The sequence below is a fragment of the Chelonia mydas genome, chromosome 2, assembly GCF_015237465.2.
Source record: "Chelonia mydas isolate rCheMyd1 chromosome 2, rCheMyd1.pri.v2, whole genome shotgun sequence".
Lineage (NCBI taxonomy): Eukaryota > Metazoa > Chordata > Testudines > Cheloniidae > Chelonia > Chelonia mydas.
The window spans coordinates 91,425,863-91,443,958 of NC_057850.1; the positions used below are offsets into that span (position 1 = coordinate 91,425,863).

The 18,096-nt window shown below is 38.3% G+C and overlaps 1 protein-coding gene across 3 annotated transcripts in view; it reads left to right on the forward strand.

Moving 5' to 3' along the window:
• CDH7 (cadherin 7) overlaps positions 1-18,096 on the forward strand; it is a 99,630-nt gene that overhangs the window by 41,231 nt on the left and 40,303 nt on the right. For all 3 annotated transcript variants that reach the window (XM_007066706.4, XM_043539916.1, XM_043539915.1), the window contains 4 exons: positions 3,966-4,260; positions 12,044-12,163; positions 15,720-15,887; positions 17,193-17,380. In XM_007066706.4, coding sequence (XP_007066768.1) covers positions 3,966-4,260; positions 12,044-12,163; positions 15,720-15,887; positions 17,193-17,380 — 771 coding nt within the window. The remainder of the gene's footprint in view (positions 1-3,965; positions 4,261-12,043; positions 12,164-15,719; positions 15,888-17,192; positions 17,381-18,096) is intronic.

Consider the following 18,096-nt stretch of genomic DNA (forward strand, 5'->3'; position numbering starts at 1 on the left):
AATATTAGCATTCCACCTCTTTTGAGGGAGTCTGAAACCAGGGAAATAGCAGTCCATGCCTCCAGAAGTCAGGGAGAGCCTTGCTGGTTAGACAAATTGGCTCTGGTGCACAGGTATCCATAGTTATTGATGGAAATAGATTTTTAGCTCTATAGGAGATACTACAATAGCACACAATAATGCTAAGTAATGCAAAACAATGTTATCATTGGCCCTGTGAATCACAACCTACAAGATGGCTGAAAGCAGAGAGCATTTAGTGTCAGTGAATCTGAAAGAAATTGACTAGACATTTGTTAGACCCTGAATGGGAGAGTAATTGTTGTCCTAACTAAATAAATACAAACACAGTAGGTCAGACTGTACCCTAAGCTTTAGCCCTTCTGGTTCAGCAGGACCCATGGGTGTAACTGAGGGCAAAATTTGGTTCATTTTTTGATTAGAGAAGTAGTGTCTGCTGGTCAGAATCTAAAGAGCTCACTCTATCTCTCTCTCACACATACACACAAGAATATTTTAAAGTGATTTTTTTTTAGGGCTTGATCCTGTGAAGCGCTAAGTGACCTTTATTCCTGTTGATTTCATTGGGAGTTAAGGGCTCTCAGCAACTTGCAGTGTCAAGCCCACAGTGAAAATAATTGCCATTAGTGATACATAAACCTCAAAAAATGTATATATGTAATTCAGATAATTACCAAACCTCAGGAGATCTCCTCACTCCCAGCAGGCTCACATGACCCGACTTTCTAGAGTTGTTAATTCTCCCTAAATATTTGTGATCATGGTAACATCCTCCCACTGTTAAGGGTGCATTCTGTGTTTTCTCTTTTAGAGCCTGGTGCCTTCACTTTTAGTTCTTGTGAGCTCTTGTGCACAATGCATGCCAAGGAAGATTAAACCACAGAACCTACAAAACCTAATAGTAGATGTGCTTGGGGCTCAGCTGAGAGGCATCTGGGCCCATACAACAGATCTTGGAAGATAGAGATAACGTGAGCTAGATCCCCACATGTGTGTATGTGTGGTGTAGCTAATGTGAGGGATTGACTAAAGGTGGACTTGCACGGAGGCATTAGGAATTGGGGGGAACATGATGTTCCTTCTTTAAATGAAGAGATCTGAAATCCTTGAAAAAAAAAAGTTTGGGGTTTAGAGAAAGTAATGAAGACCATTCCTCCCTAATTATGGCTCCTTGTAAAGAAATCTGTGGTTGGTGGGGTAGGAGATCTCTGTGAGGTTAAGATCACTGGATTTCCTACAAACTGTGCCTGAAAGGCAATGAGTTAGGGGAACTCCAGAGTGGGAGTGGGCAAAACGTCCAAACCCTTTTGGATCCTTGGGACCACCCCCTCTGCAGAGACATGAGTCGTTTATGTTGCTCTACTGGATAACCTCTCCCCTGAAATCAATGTATTTGCACTGCTACTGGCTGAGTCCCCTTTTAGGCTTCTGTGTTAGGTCCCTCTTGGATTTCTATGTGGGAAATCATAAGTGCAGTGGAGGGCCTATTGGGGGCAATGCCACAGAGCAATACTACTCTACCTTACACACAATCTGAGTTGCGGAAACTCTCTGGAGCTCTTCCACGCAGAGTTCCATAGTAGGGTTTTCCTGGAAAACAGCTGGCAAAGAGTGCTGCAGAGGTGGCACCATCTCCTTTTGCATATTAATCCCCCAGGATCAAGCCAGGTCAGTTACAAGGCCAAATATTAATATTTAGCCCTTCCAAGGGTCTCAAAGTGCTTTGCAGACATGTATTAAGCTTTACAAAGCTTTAGACTTTGACCTGGGTAAATATCATTATTCCACTTTCAAACGGGGAAACCGAATAACAGAGTGTGACTAGTCCACAGGCACATTAATAGTCAGTAGCAGAGATGGAAGTAGAGCCCAGAACTCTTGGGTCTAAGTCCTATGCTTAGTCTACAAGGTGAGTTACTTCCTCCATCTTAATAGTAGACTTACACTAAAGAGATCTAAAGCAAGGCTGATGTGTGCATTCTCCAGCTCTCTGGATCCTTTCAGTACAGTTGAATTTTTTACATTGTTCCTTGCATGGAACTTTCATTTTTCTCATGCCGGTATGAAAATACTCAAAAAAAGTGTTTAAACAAACTTTTTAGGTTGTTCTTATAGAATGAGAGCACCACATTGCCTTCTGTGGTGATATAGGGTTTCCCCTAGGGTTAAATAAATAGGGAGTGCTTCTGCAGCTAGTTGAGGCCGGGGCACTGTTTTTTAAAGATTTAGAAGAACAAAATATTCTGTAATTTTAATAAAACAAAATGGGCATTGAGTGTAGCTCACCCACAGCCTGAATTTTGTAGTATCAAAGAACATTGCTGGTCACTCTTTCAGTCTGCAAAGTATCAGTTGTCCACTAAAAGCTCAGACTGCAGTCCATCTATTAAGATTGGTAGAAGGAGCATACTGCAACTGCATAAATAGTAGCTACCCAGGGGCTATAAGCTAGGTAATGTATATGTAATATGTAGCTCTTTATTCACTGGAAAAATTCAGAATTGGTCTCCAATTTTTCACAGCTGAAATGACACAGGCCTTTTGCAATTGTATTAAGTTCTGACTCAGACAGCAATTTTCTGCCCATGAATTCTGGCAGTGATTACAATCCTAGTGATACTCCCAGCTGAGAAAAAATATATATATTAGTGATGGAAAGAATGATAATGATGACGGTAAAATACAAACAGGCTCAACCTGCTTTTGATATGGGGGTGAAAGGTGTTCCAAAGAGGATAAAAGAAGCAACCAGTTTGAACATCTTTGTCATCATCCTCAAGTAACATAATCTTTTAACAAAACAACAGGTGCTAAAGTGCACATGACTGATGTTTTCACTTGTTCCCTACTGAAGTGTTTTTTGTTTGTTTGGGGCTTTATTGTGCGGGTGCGGGGGGGAGAGTTGGGGATGTGCATGTGTGGATTCTGTTACCTTCCCATTATAGCTACACTCTGACATTCATGCTGTGAAGTGGTAGACATTATATAAAGGTGTTAGGCCATCTCTTGGTTCTTTTCATCTTCTAGCCGAATACCTGTGTGAAGCAGAGTTGGTTCTAGCTATGAAACGCAGCTGTACCATACAGTGCTCTTACTACCTATGTAGGTGCAGATTGGTTATACTGTTCCTGTATTTTAGGACAGGCTTTAGATGATGTATAATGAATAAACTGATATCATTCCTGGAGCATAGAAAGGTATGACTGTTTTCCAGGTTTTTACTGATCTACACTTCTGCCATTTGTATTACAAAATTGCATTTTGCTCATGTTTTGGATGGAATTTTGTGAACTTTATCTTGATCTCAATGAAATGATAATTTTTAGCACTAGTGCAACTCTTTGCAGGCCGGTAAGGGTTATCCACATTTTACATATGAGGAAACTGAGGTGTAGAATGAAGTGACTGGTTCAAGGCCATACAATATGTTAGTAGCAGAGCAAGACTCCTTGATTCTCTAATCTGTTCTGATTCTCCCAGCCTATGTTGTACAATGAACACTGGGAAAACTATCTTGTAGCTGATCTAGAGTACCCAAAAGGTAAGAGACAATTATTGAGATTTAGTTGATAGTAACTTTCCTCCAAAATCACAAACATCCTGTCAGATAGGCATTGTTAGCTACTAAATGGTTACCCATATTTAAGAACAGATAGCATTATAGAACAGAAATACAGCATGAGGCTACTATTGTTTTGAAATGACATAAAATGCTTTTGAAAGTGAGATTGCATACAGAAAGGAAAGAAATGTTCTTGCTCACAAGAGCTAGCTGACAGATTCTAATAGTCTTTCACATGCCGCACACAATAAACATTCAGCTTATCTTTCCAAGAACAATAGAATTTCATGTACTACTGCATGACATAAGAATTAGTTTTACATATCTCCATATCACTGACTCTCTTGTAAGTTAATCTCATCTCTCATCAATTTTTCACCAGCTTCACTCTGATGTTGATAAAGGAGATGGCTCCATCAAATACATCTTGTCAGGCGAAGGGGCAAGTTCCATTTTCATTATTGATGAGAACACGGGGGATATTCATGCTACAAAGAGGCTGGATCGGGAAGAGCAGGCCTACTACACGCTCCGAGCACAAGCACTAGATAGGCTCACTAATAAACCTGTGGAACCAGAGTCGGAGTTCGTCATTAAGATTCAGGACATCAATGACAATGAACCAAAATTTCTGGATGGCCCTTACACTGCTGGGGTTCCGGAGATGTCTCCCGTGGGTAAGTAGAGAATACATTGTTCATGTCTTGGGAAATCTGTTATTATCTTTCTTAAAACGTCATTATTTTTTACAGTATCACACCAAGCTATTTAATTATCTATGAGCCACCTGCACCAGTTGGATGTTTGCAGGCTTGATGGGAAAATAAGGCTTTACAAAATATTTATTCTTTCAAAAATGTAGAAAAACTAAAATTAGCTATATAGGGATTTAGACAGGCATTTTATGGTGTACTTCTCATTTCAGTGCCCAGACCTTTGTTTTATAATTCTCATTAAGAACAGAAAGTTTCACACCTACGCTCTGGCACAGAGAGGTGATAATACCTCCTTTTTTATACAAAACTCCATTATGAACAAATCCCTTAAAAAGCCATTTAGTACATAAAGTGTTTAGTATGTGTTGCTTATATTGGTGTGTTAGAACTGTATCTCATCTGTAATAGCCAAATTATGCTCTGTGGGAACGTGCGTGGACCCAAGAGCAGAGCTTGGCCCAACTTAAGAGAGTTTTGAAGTTTATTGCAATTAGAGAGTGAAACCTTGTAAGTAGTTCAAGTATTCTGCTGGAAGATAGCAATGTGAATAAGGCACATCTAAACCCTGTCTACATTCAGATCTATTATTTAGTCATTTGAAAAGGACCAGCTCCTGAACCGGTGTAAATTGGCAATGCCCTATTGGCTTCAATGGAGCTATGCTGATTTACACCGGCTGAGAATCTATTCCAGAAACTGGCTCACTTACAGTGAGTTTTGTTCCGAGCTAAGGGCTTGTCTATGCATAAACTGGAATCGGAAAAAAAAAAAAAAAACGAAATCGGTTGTAATTCAAACCTTTTGTTATTTCAGTGCAACTGTATGTGTGGAAACTCTTCTTTCAGATTAAGACTGCCCTATATCAATTTAATTTAAATTGATTTTTTACTGATTTAAGTTATATCAAAATGGGACATTCAATCTGAATGAACAGTGTCCACACACAGACTTGCACTAATGATGTGAATTACAATCATTTTAGTTTTTTTCAGTTTGACTTTTGTATGTTGGCAAGCCCTATGTTACTGTTCCAGAATGAAAGGAGTAGAGAGACCAACAACAACAAAAAAATCTCTTGCTTTGGAGTTTACTTAAATCATTAGTCACCATTACAAATAAAGGAGACTCACTTGAAATCAAAAATATTAACAGAGAGAACATAAGTAGAACGTTGCTACTGCCATTTGATTTTACTTAGCAGAAGTCATAGATATGATCCCTCAGTTGATATTTTGCATTTATCCAAGATCATTTCATTCTAGGTCAGTGTCAGAAGAGGCAGAAGCAACATTTAAAGGAAAGACGGAGATCAATATAAAATATTAGGGGGAAGGTTAAGGGGCGAGATACTTCTAAAAACTGTTTCCTACTGCACTCTGGAAAGAGAAGATGATTCAGATAATTCAAGAGACTTTTAAGAACAAATAATCCAAAAGGTTAAGAGCAATATATTCATTACCAAGAAAAGCCAAAATACCAATTTTTAGACTAAGTGGCCTCTCCCAGGGTTAAGCTAGTTTTACTGCAGCATCACTGTTTTTAGTCATCTTTGTACTAAATATATATCATTTAGTATATACTAAACAATAGTGATTTATCCAGAGACAATTTATCCAGAGCACAGCAAGAAGTAAGGTTTTAAAGAATCTAACTTGTTCATCTCGCACCCTGAAGAACGGTATCTCCATCTTTCCTCCTGGTGTAACTTCTGCCTTTTCCCACATTGATTTATATTGCTAAGTGACCATGGGTAAGTGCCACACTAAAAGTGAGGGCTTCCCCCCCCCCGCCCCCAAAATATAGTAAGAAACAATCTTTTGTTGTGCATTTGAAACTGGATTTTCACCTGACTCTTTTGCCATTTGATAGAAACACACACTGGTGTCATTATGTATGGTAGAGAAAACACACACTATTGTTTAATGTGAGCTGCTTTCACATATTTCCTTGCTGCTTCACCAACATAAATGACTGGGTGAAATTCTCCCCAGAGCAGGGCATCAGCACAAAGTATATATACCATTTAACTCCGACGTAACTCCTCAGCATAGAGCTTAAGTGGGACTTGAGTGGTGTGGAGGCCTTGTGCTGACCTCTGCATGGGACTGAATTTCACCTCCTTTGAGATTTCTAGAATAATACATTTTAAACATCTTCAGAGTTTGCATTGTAGTAATACTGAATACTGCATTAATATTGGATTAAGGATTTAGTAGCATGAAGCCCTTGTGTGGCATTTATCTTATACAGTCACATTGATTCATAGTTTATTCATATTACATAATTTCTAATTAAACATCTACAGCATTCATGAAATATTAAGGGGGAACAAAGTATCTCTCTCCTATTTTGTCTAAAATTATATCCATGACAAGGATTTCTTAATTGAATATGAAACAGAATGAAAAAAAAATCGCAGGTTTATAAACCAAAATGAACTATAAAAGCACGAGAACTATAACCCCCCCACTTCCAAATAGGATTATTATCAAGAATTATGATTCTACATTACATTTTGCAAATATTTTAGGATATTATCTGAGGACTATTGAAGCAAATCAGAGTCTTTCCTTCAGTGGGCTTTGGATTGGACCTTTTATGAAAATATTGGGCAGGGGAATATCTTCATAGACTCAGAGAACTGGAAGGGACCTCGAGAGGTCATCTAGTCCAGTCCCCTGCACTCATGGCAGGACTAAGTATTAACTAGACCATCCCTGACAGGTGTTTGTCCAACCTGCTCTTAAAAATCCCCAATGATGGAGATTTCACAACCTCCCTAGGCAATTTATTCCAGTGCTTAACCACTCTGATAGTTAGGAAATTTTTCCTAATGTCCAATCTATACCACTAAATCTTGATGGCTTGCAAATTTTTCCATGGAAATAAAAAAGCTCCAAAAGTATGGCCTATAGGAATGTCAGAGACAATAAAAAATGTTAAATTATGGATAGAGTTATGAGTGACAATGTATTTTGCTTATTTTAAAAATGTAACAGAATGTTATATTCTAAACAACAAAATAAACCCCTTTGCGAATGGATCTAATGATGTAGGCTGGAATTTCAAAAGGGCTCAGTATGCAAAAGCTTCCACATAGGCATCTAAAAAAGTGGATTTGCAGAACACTTGAAAATCTGGCCCTACATGCTTCAAAAGTAAGGAGACTGAAAATTAAGATTTTTACGCCTACCTTAATTCTGTCTCTTTACTCTGCCAGTTTTTCACTTACAAGAAATCCTCCCCATTGCCACATAAAAGAAACATATCTGTCCTGTTACATATGTGATGTATAATGGTATGGGCTTTCATTGTATGATGATTTATTAAATTCATTTTTTTAATCTGTTCCTGTGCCACAGGGGCTTACAATTTTAGAAAAAAACAACAACAACAACAACAGACCTTTATCAAGCATTGCCAGTCACTAAACAGGTTTTTTTTACACAGGTTTTTCTTAATGGGCCATGTCAGCCCTAAAAACAATCTTCTCCCCAATATTCCTTGCACAACCTCATTTTAAACCCCTGCCCCCATACCTCCACTTTTTCTCAAGGTACTTACAATCTTTAAAAACCTACAAACACACAGTCCCAAATAAGCTCCTCTGCAACAATCAGTTGACCTCAAGCCACCTTTTACCAACATGAATAGCCTACGAGAATAGGTGACCTTTTGCAGCATGTCACCAAATCTGGGCTCTGGTGAATCAAAGTGGGAATGAATTCTAAAGCCAAGGGTTCCTCACTCCAAATGTCCTGTTGCTATCCCCCCAATTTTTAAATAAGAGAGTAGTTAGGTCACGTGCTTCAGGTTATTATAACTCTCTCTCTCTCTCTATAGTAATATTTGCTCCCTGCATGAAACACCATTTAATAAGCACACTGCCCCATTCTGCATTAGCTGTATTTTCTGTAAGAGTTTAAGGTGTAGCCTAATTACAGAGGTCCTATCTGGAAGTGACTAAGGCATGGACAATTGTGGCTAGATCCACATCTAAAAGAAAAGGAAGAAACCTCCTTGGCAAGTACAGAGGATAAAATAACTTACACTCTTATTTTTGGCCGATACAAGTATAGGGGAACCACAAGACATTGTGAGGATGTGTATTTTGCTGTGGGTTCCACAGCCCACATATGTAGGTTGATATGGTGCAGATTAATCTTTTGCTTGTATATGTAGCTTGGAATCTCTGACCAATCTTGGGATGGTAAATGAGATTCATTGGGGCTCCCAGTTCATTAGTGGTGGCAGAGGGGAATAAGGTGTGGTGTGGTTTGTATGTGCAGTATCAATTGCAAAATGTATCATACCTACCTCATACCTGGAGGCCAGAAAGGGTTTGGGTCTGTGGTTATAAGTAGTAAGTGGGTTCACACTTTACAAGCCAATATGTAGAACTGTCCATGGAATAGTGAGGTTCTGTAGCACATATTTGAATATTATATGAGGAAAAGTGGTCAGAAGTAACAGGTACCTTTAAAGTTGGTGTAGGAATCTTAACATCCAATTTCCTTACTTAAAAGTGTTGGTTTTGAAATGTAACTACTATAGAAGAATCTATTATTTTTCTAAGCAATATAGATTATTGTCCTTAAATCTATCTTAAACTTTTGGCAATCATTCTTTTCTTTTCTTTTCTTTTCTTTTCTTTTCTTTTCTTTTCTTTTCTTTTCTTTTCTTTTCTTTTCTTTTCTTTCGTAAAGTAAAACTTCCAAGTACTTTCATTTCTTTCCACTACTATTTTAAATTATTTTAATGAAGAACTTTTGAAAAAGAATGAAATAAAAATCTTGTTAACTTATATATATATATAATCTTGTTAACTTATATAATAATGGTTATGTATATAATGAAACAACAGCTGGGGGTGGTGGTGTATGTTCTACTCCTTGAAAGACCCAGAAGCAAGACTACCAGGACTTTAGAGTGGTAGCCGTGTTAGTCTGTATCAGCAAAAACAACAAGGAGTCCTTGTGGCACCTTAGAGACTAACAAATTTATTTGGGCATAAGCTTTCGTGGACTAGAACCCACGTCATCAGATGCATGGAGTGGAAAATACAGTAGCAGGTATATATAAACACAGTACATGAAAAGATGGGAGTTGTCTTACCAAGTGGGGGGGTCAGTGCTAACGAGACAATTCAATTCACAGTAGAATACCAAGGGAGGAAAAATCACTTTTGTAGTAGTAATGAGGGTGGCCCATTTCAGACAGTTCACAAGAAGGTGTGAGTAACAGTAGGGGGAAATTAGTATGGGAAATTAGTTTTTGTAATGACCCATCCACTTCCAGCCTTTATTCAGACCTAATTTGATGGTGTCCAGTTTACAAATTAATTCCAGTTCTGCAGTTTCTCTTTGGAGTCTGTTTTTGAAGTTTTTTTGTTGAAGAATTGCGACTTTTAAGTCTGTTACTGAGTGACCAGGGAGATTGAAGTGTTCTCCTATTGGTTTTTGAATGTTATAATTCCTGATGTCAGATTTGTTATAATTCCTGATGTCTGATTTCTCTATGCAAAAGAATAAATGGACACAAATGTGATTTTTCCTCCCTTGGTATTCTACTGTTAATTGAATTGTCTCGTTAGCACTGACCCCCAACTTGATAAGACAACTCCTATCTTTTCATGTACTGTGTGTCTGTGTGTGTGTGTATATATATATATATACACACACACACACACATACCTGCTACTGTATTTTCCACTCCATGCATCTGATGAAGTGGGTTCTAGCCCACAAAAGCTTATGGCCAAATAAATTTGTTAGTCTCTAAGGTGCCACAAGGACTCCTTGTTTTTTTTTTACAAGGGCTTTGTATCACTATCTGCATTTTCTGAGAGCTACAAGTACTTACTCTCCAAACCCTTTCTTTTACTTCCCATAGAACACATCCTCCTCCTGGGGTAATTTTCTGTACACAATCTTCACATAGAAAACTTTCTATCTGAGGTGATTTTATGCTGAAAACTTGCTACACAAAGGCTTCTACATGCTAAATATCATATACATAAATAAGTAGGTTGCACACAATATTTCTTTTGTAAAAAGTCCTTTATAGAATATCTGCTCAGAAACACACGTGGTAGAAAGATTTCTATATGAAGGTTTCCTACCTAGAAAGTTTTCTGCAGGAGATATTTGTATGAAGGGACTTATTTTCACTCCAGAGGAGAGGCAGGTGCACCAAAGAAAGGTTTCATAATTTAATAAGTCCCTGATTTATTCCTCTCCTGAAGTTTAGAAGCTCAATTGGCTTCATCAATGGAGTTTGAAAGTACACAAGCACAATTAAATTTGAAGAATTTACAAGCTCCCTATGTTGTGGCTGCAGAGCTTGTCATTTCCTTGCAGGCATTTATTTGCAGACCTTGAAAGAACCATGAGCAGTGAACAAAGACCTTACTGTCTGCAGATCTTGTAAGCATCACTGGCAATATTTGCAGACCTTGTAAGCTCCATTGACAATGCTTAGAGACCTTGTAAATTCCAACATAGTAAGCCTGGCATTCACAAGAAGCACAGAATGTTGAATAATGGTTATAATATTCATACACTCCAAAGTTAGGGATTCTGGCAGGGTTACACTAGGCCCCTGTTAGCTTTCATTGTAGAACAAGCTGTAGAACCAGTTTAAAGTACTGAATCAAAGGCCTTAAGTACGCACCAGGTCCCTACGTTGCTGAGAGGAAGGTGACAAAAACCCACCATTCCCTGTCTAATCTGGCAGTGAGAGACAAATTCTTTCCAAGCTCCCAAAAGCTGACTAGCCTGATGCATGCTCCAAGGCCCAGAAACCCAGTCGTTCTCTAATCCCAAACAGGGGCAGGGTGGGAGTTGTTCATCCCAGATGCAGAATGGCACCTCAGGCAAAGGAAAGGGCTTATTAACCCTCCTCTCAAATGTATGGGAGCCAATGGGCTTCCTCTGAACCCTTTCAGCCAGCCAGCCTCCCCTCCCCAAGCCAACGAGGAGGCTGACAGCCCACAAGGAGGAGAGAACAATGAGGAGAGGCAATCCTTAAAGGGGCCAACGGTTTTCTTTCCCCAGTTGGCCCTAGACATGGGAGGGTGGTGGGGGTGGGGCATGTATAGAGTTGTTGCCATAGCTAATAATGAGTTGGGGTCTCAGCCCATTTCTGGGTGGACAAGTGTTTACATAGCAAATGACCATCACAGTGGGCCCTAATGCATTCCCTTGTTGGTGATCTGATCACTGAGGGCAAACATTAAGTGGTCATAGGGAATGAATGTCCCTCTGATACCTAAATGTGGTCCCTCCAGTTCAGGACTGAGCTACATTGATGGGGCAATGTGGGGTGGTTCTCACTGCCATTTACCATTGTGTACCTATCTTGTGGACTACTAAACCACTTACGTCACAACAGCCAAGCCAGCTCTTTCATCAGAATGGAAAATAACCATAAAGGCAAAATATTAAAATATTCAGTAAGATCATGTACTTATTATACATTTGATGAGGCAGTTTTAAAGGGCAGCAGTGAATCTGTAGTGACGTTACAAACATGTATCATAGCAGCCTCTAGTAGTCATTTAGAAAGGTTGAGCTGACAGTCTGAGTAGGATCAGTGTGGAAATGTAGTGTGGGCAAGTCACAATGTTATGTGGAACCAGAGGGATGAAAAAACTATAACGTTTTTTGTAAGTCTAGTTTGTTGCATTTATGTAATTCAGAACTGTGGGACATTTAACTAAAGCAGTGTCTTAAACCTTTTACAGGAACTTCTGTGGTTCAGGTAACAGCTACTGATGCAGATGACCCTACTTATGGCAATAGTGCCAGAGTCGTTTACAGTATTCTGCAAGGACAACCTTACTTTTCTGTGGAGCCAAAGACAGGTAACTTTCTCAGGTTCCCCCACAGATAAGTCCACAGTAATGCTGAGGTATAGTTTATACCACATTTGTTTGAAACTCAGACGGGATACTTGCTAGTGCAGTGTGTTGTTATAAAAATGAATTGTGGTTTTAGCACTCTTATTTCCATATTTCAATAACATGTTCAGTTTGTAAATTAACAGCACATATTTGAAACATATAACCATTTGAAAATATTTGTATCTGTCCTGTCCCTCGCTGTGATCTCACCAGCTTCCTTGTCCATTGCCCCTACAAACACCAGCCCTCTTCAGGCTTCCTGAGATTCCTCTTCTGTATGACCACTTTTCTCAGCTTCCCTTTGTTGCCAAATACTTCACTGTGGGGCTCAACTAGTCTTCATATCTGGATGGGGCCTGGCCTAGATTGCTCCTTTGAAACCTTGAACATTTCTGGATTGTCTGTAGTTGTTCTCAGGTGAGCATAATTCTCTGGGTGTGCCTGTTTAAGAAGTCCCAATGGCATGCAAGTAGGCAGCTCAGGACCAATACACAGCCATAAATCAGCGAGACTCCAGGATTAAACCTTGCTCAAGGTATGGGAGATTAGGCTGCTGTGTGGGTAGGGCGGTGGATTTGCAAGGAAAATAGTTAAAAAATTCAGACATTTCTTGATGAAAAGATCAAAATTTCAACATCACCTGAAGCCTATTCCCACTTTCCACCATATCAGTACACGCCCGTAGGAACACAATGAGCTTGAGCATCAGAGAAAGTAATTTCCGGCGCAAATTTTCAAGGTGTTCGTCACACACCACAAATTGGTGTAATTTATTTTACTTAAAAGTGGACTGTAACAAACACTATGGTTTACACTGTGGGCTTGCAAGCATTTTGTGCAGAAGAATCCATTATTCTATTCCATTCTGCTTTGATCCACATATTGTACTCATCACTGTGATATTGGTAAACATTTGCCATTAGTTGCTGCATAACTGCTGCAGTTATTGTTATCATTATTATTTTCATTTAAGCATTCATGATATGCTGTACAAGGCATACAAATCAAGATTTGCCTCCCTGCCTGATTTGATTTTGTACTCCTCTCGTTTCTGCGTTTTTATTCCCTTCTCCCATTTTGTAAATGCGTGCCCTTTTTGGGTGTCTTCTGACTCCAGATTTCCTCCTCAGAAAGTGAAAATGAAAATTCGGTGAGAAATTTCAAACGATTCTTTTTAAATTTTATTGACAAATTTTCATGGAAAATGTTTATCTTTTTTTTTTTTTTTTTTTGACCAGGGCTAAAAACAAGGCATTGTGCTTTTGAATGCCAATAATTACCTGACACATTTTTCCCAGCCACCACCAAAAATAAATATTTTTTTAAAAACAATTTTCTGTATGTTTCACAGAAATGTATGAACTTTTACAGCCAAGTCATTGTGCACATGTCCTTACAGTCTCCATGAAGTTTGTGAACATTATCCATTCTATTGTATCGGTTCTGATGAAGACAAAATTAGTAACTTTTGCCCTTTCTCTTTAAGTGTGTATCTGGTCCCTATCAATGTAGCATCTAAGTACTCAACAGTCATTAGTGAATTTACCCTCACAATGTCCCTGCGAAATAAGGAATTCTCTTATTATCCCTGTTTTACAGTTAGCACAAACTGAGGCACAAAAAAATAAAATGATTTACCCAAGACAACGTAAGAAGTCGGTGGCAGTGCTAGGAATGTAACTTTTCTGAGTCCCAGTGCAGAGCATTAACCACATGGCGAGCCTCTCTCCAACACTTTAACAATGCCTGAATTTATGGAAATGAGCTATGTTCTGGTATAACTGCATTCGCATTAGGGTTTTTGTGCCATGGCAGCTATACCTGTTTCTAAATCGATATACTGGTATCCAAAATTTGTATAGCCCAGCCTCTTAGACAGTGGAATGGTAACTTCTGCTCAATCAAAATCTTTGAAGAATGCTACTGAAGTGTTTTGTTATGTTTTTATTAGTTGTGGTGCCACAGTCCTCTATGTACATGACCATTATATTCCAGAAATGATGACTAGCATTGGAAGCGTTATGACAGTAGCTACAAATGACCAAAAGCAAGCAAATCAGAACATTTAGAAACAGTTAAAAATGAATATGCTGTGAAATTAAGTATTCATTTTTTCCACAAATTTGTTGTACCATGAAATCTATTTGTAAAGCAAATATTTTTGCACAGAAAAGTTTAATGCGGAGCCCTGCATTCAAAAGAAGTGAAGATAAATAGAACTGTAACTAAACATTTGACAAATCTCCGATGAAGTGATATGGGCCCCAGTGTGCTTCTCCTTTATTTTGGTTGTTTGTTTCCTTTGTTGGTGACACTAAGCATTGGTAGAGTAAATGCCTGCCCCTCTGGAAATCAGAGTTAGCAGCTGTACAATGTACGAAATATGAAATATTCATAAAGTCATTGTGGTTTGAGAAGGAATATTTATTTATCTGATACATATTGACAGAGCAGAATGGGTAACGCACTCGATTTTTTGCTTCTTCTTTTTAAAATTTCACATCATAATTACAAATTGTATGTAAATAACTAAGTGGATATAACAATAATATTATTTCATATATTAGAGTATTTCAGTTAATACATCAAAGCCACCTCATTACATGGGGTGCTTTAGAAGTTGCAACTGTTTAAATAAATAGCAGCCAATACAAAATAGCTTCATTTGAAGGCATTAGAAGGATATGAGATTAATAATACTAAGAATCCATTTGGTCAATGACAATTTCAAGACATTTGTTAAATTCTTCACTCAGCGTGGAATCTTGAAAAACAATAAAAATATGTGTTTCTCCATATCACCAAAATAGTGGGGAAACGAAGCTGTATGAGAGATCGGATGGCTGAGGACCCAAAAGATGTGCAAGTGCCAGCAACTCTATGAAATCCACCAGGGACTTTTATATTGCTATTGATTTCTCATAGAAGGCTCTCATAGTACAGTGATGTGTGGCAGTATAAAACCATAAGGCCGAGAAAGCCTCTAGCCTATGGTACCATTGGTTGCAAATTGTTGCCTTCTGACAGCAGTGATTAGTGGAAACTTTGAAATGAGTTTGTGAGTTCAGTTCAGTTCAGTTCCCAGTGAAAAAGTACCATGATAAAATTTATACTAATTACCCCCCTTCTTGGCACTCTCAGCAGAGATGCAACGGATTGAATGGACATGGAAACTGACCCAGAGGTAGTTATTTCAGACCAAGCTTCAAACAATTCGCAGGAGCTTACACTACATGGCTGATGCCTATGTAAAAGCTTTCTATGAGTAAACTACTTTTCTTGGTCACTAATTTCACAATAGGAAAGACCCATCTATAGCTGTTGATGCTGTCCCATATCGACATAACAAGTACCTTCACCATTGTACCTGACAATATATTATAGATATGGAGAAACTAGTCCAAATCATCATTGTATCTCATTACAACACTATTCTTTTAAGGCAAACATAATGTTTATGTCAATATATTTACCAATAATAAATGCAACCAATGATGTGTATTTTGTTGGTCTCCAGGTATTATCAAGACTGCCCTTCCGAACATGGATAGGGAGGCCAAAGACCAGTATTTACTTGTTATTCAAGCAAAGGATATGGTTGGACAAAATGGTGGACTGTCTGGGACCACATCTGTAACTGTCACCCTGACCGATGTCAATGATAACCCACCACGGTTTCCACGGAGTAAGTTACTTTATGACAGTTGCTACCTTTTCTAAATGTTCTGCATGTTGTACATTACATGCCGTCTGTAAAATGGAGCTTATCATACTTATCTCCTCTTTAAAGTGCTTTGAGATCTCTGGATAAAAATTGTTATATCACAGCTAGGTTGTATTTTTAGTAGTATTAGTATTATTACATTGGAAAAATCTATCTTGTTTACCAGTCCACACATACATATTTTTAGATCAGTTTAAACACAGTGATGCACACTATGTAAATGTATTAATATCTTTTGCTCTTTCACTGTCAAAGGAAAGATAAAAGATTTATAGTGCAGCGTTTACTTCTGGGACTTCAAGATGCATATTTTTTTTCTTTCTTGCATAAACTTCACATTCCTTTGGAAATTCAGCAAGATTTTTCTTGTGCAGACACTCAGTGTTTCATAAGAAATCAATCTTGGAAGAAACAAAACCATCTGCCCTCAATTTACTTGTGTTGACCAAAATGGCTCTTGACTTAAGCAAGAAGAGGAAAAAAACAAGTATATTACCAAATTCGAGGCACCCTGTTTATAAATTACATTTTATCTCATCCCTTTTCTTTCTTCCAATGGTCTTCCTTGTAAAGTCATTGCTATGGGAAATTAGAATAATGTGCAGAATGTATTCATGCCCAATCTGGCCTCTTCTCAAGTGTATATGAAAAACAAATATGTCCAAAGAGAAGGAGAATTAGATTTCCTGCCACCAATTGCTTGTGGTATTAATAGAACAACAGTGAATCTATTTCTGGAGGTGAGAATGGTATTGGCTGCACACTACACTCCAAAATCTTTTCTAGCTGCATTGTATATCACTTTCTACTTGTACTACAAGGTTGAAATTTTCAAGGGAGAGGGAGATGTACTTATTAAAGGGTCAGAAACTGAGTATATCTCAAGATCCAGTCATGTCAAGTATGGGCAGGGCTTCCTTGAGATTTACAGTTATAAAAATTAGGACTAATACTCATTCTATTGGCTTTTATTTTATTCCTCTCATATTATAGGAAATATACCAAAAAAAATCTTGTTCTCTTGAACCTTTTTAGTAACAGTTCATCTCATTACTTCACTCCTTAAATTTAGAGAGATGCTGTCTAAACAATCCCACAAACCTGGTGGGAGAGAGTGGAGGATGGAGAAATGATACCCACCGTCTTTCACCTCAAAGAACAATTGTTCTATTTTTCAACTAAGACTTTTATGTGGTACCTTCAACAGAGTTGTAAAGTTAATATAAGTCATGACCCCGGGTTCAATGATTGTTTTAAATTTTACAGGGTCATATCAGTATAATGTCCCAGAGTCCTTGCCTGTGGCTTCAGTGGTGGCCAGAATAAAAGCTGCAGATGCTGATGTGGGCCCTAATGCTGAAATGGAATATAAGATTGTGGATGGTGATGGCCTTGGAGTTTTCAAAATTTCTGTTGACAAAGATACACAGGAGGGAATCATTACTATTCAGAAGGTAAAATTCACTTTTCTTTTTTTTTAATTTGTGGTTGAGCAAGACCAATGTAGTAGGTATAAGGATGAGACTGTATGGTTAAGATGGGGAGGATCCTCACCTGCTGTTACTGGGTCATGTTAGCTGATCTCATTTTGATTTCAGTTTTTCTAAAAAAATGCCTGAACATCATTTGTACTGAGCCCAGTGATCTTTGGTGGCTTTTTTTAAAGCCCCAGCACCTATAGAATTATCTGAGAATTTCAGCTTTCATTTATTAACAAGTAGATTTCTAGCCCTCAAGATTGCAGAGAAAAGGTTACTTGAGGGCACCCTTAAGACTCAATAGCCAGAAGGCAAATAAAAAGGATCCCAAGTTTATTATTTTTTAAAATCTCATGATTTTTCAGCCATTCTCATAATTTTTCGGGGCCTGAATTCACAATTAGAGCTGTGTAGGATCCAGAATTTCCATTCTGTGGGAAATTCCACCGTTTGTTTATATGCTGAAGAGGTGATTTCTCCATGATACAATTGCAATGTACTGCCTGATCCTGTGAAGGTACTGGCTACCTCCTGAGAGCTGCTGAACCCCCCTGAAGTCAGAGCAATGTGAGGATATTCAGCTTCCCCAAAAAATCAGTTCCTAATACTGCAACGTGATTTTCAAATATCCTCTTTCAAGGCAGAAGCGATCAAGCATACTTCTTGCATACTGTGCTGATTTCTACTTAACA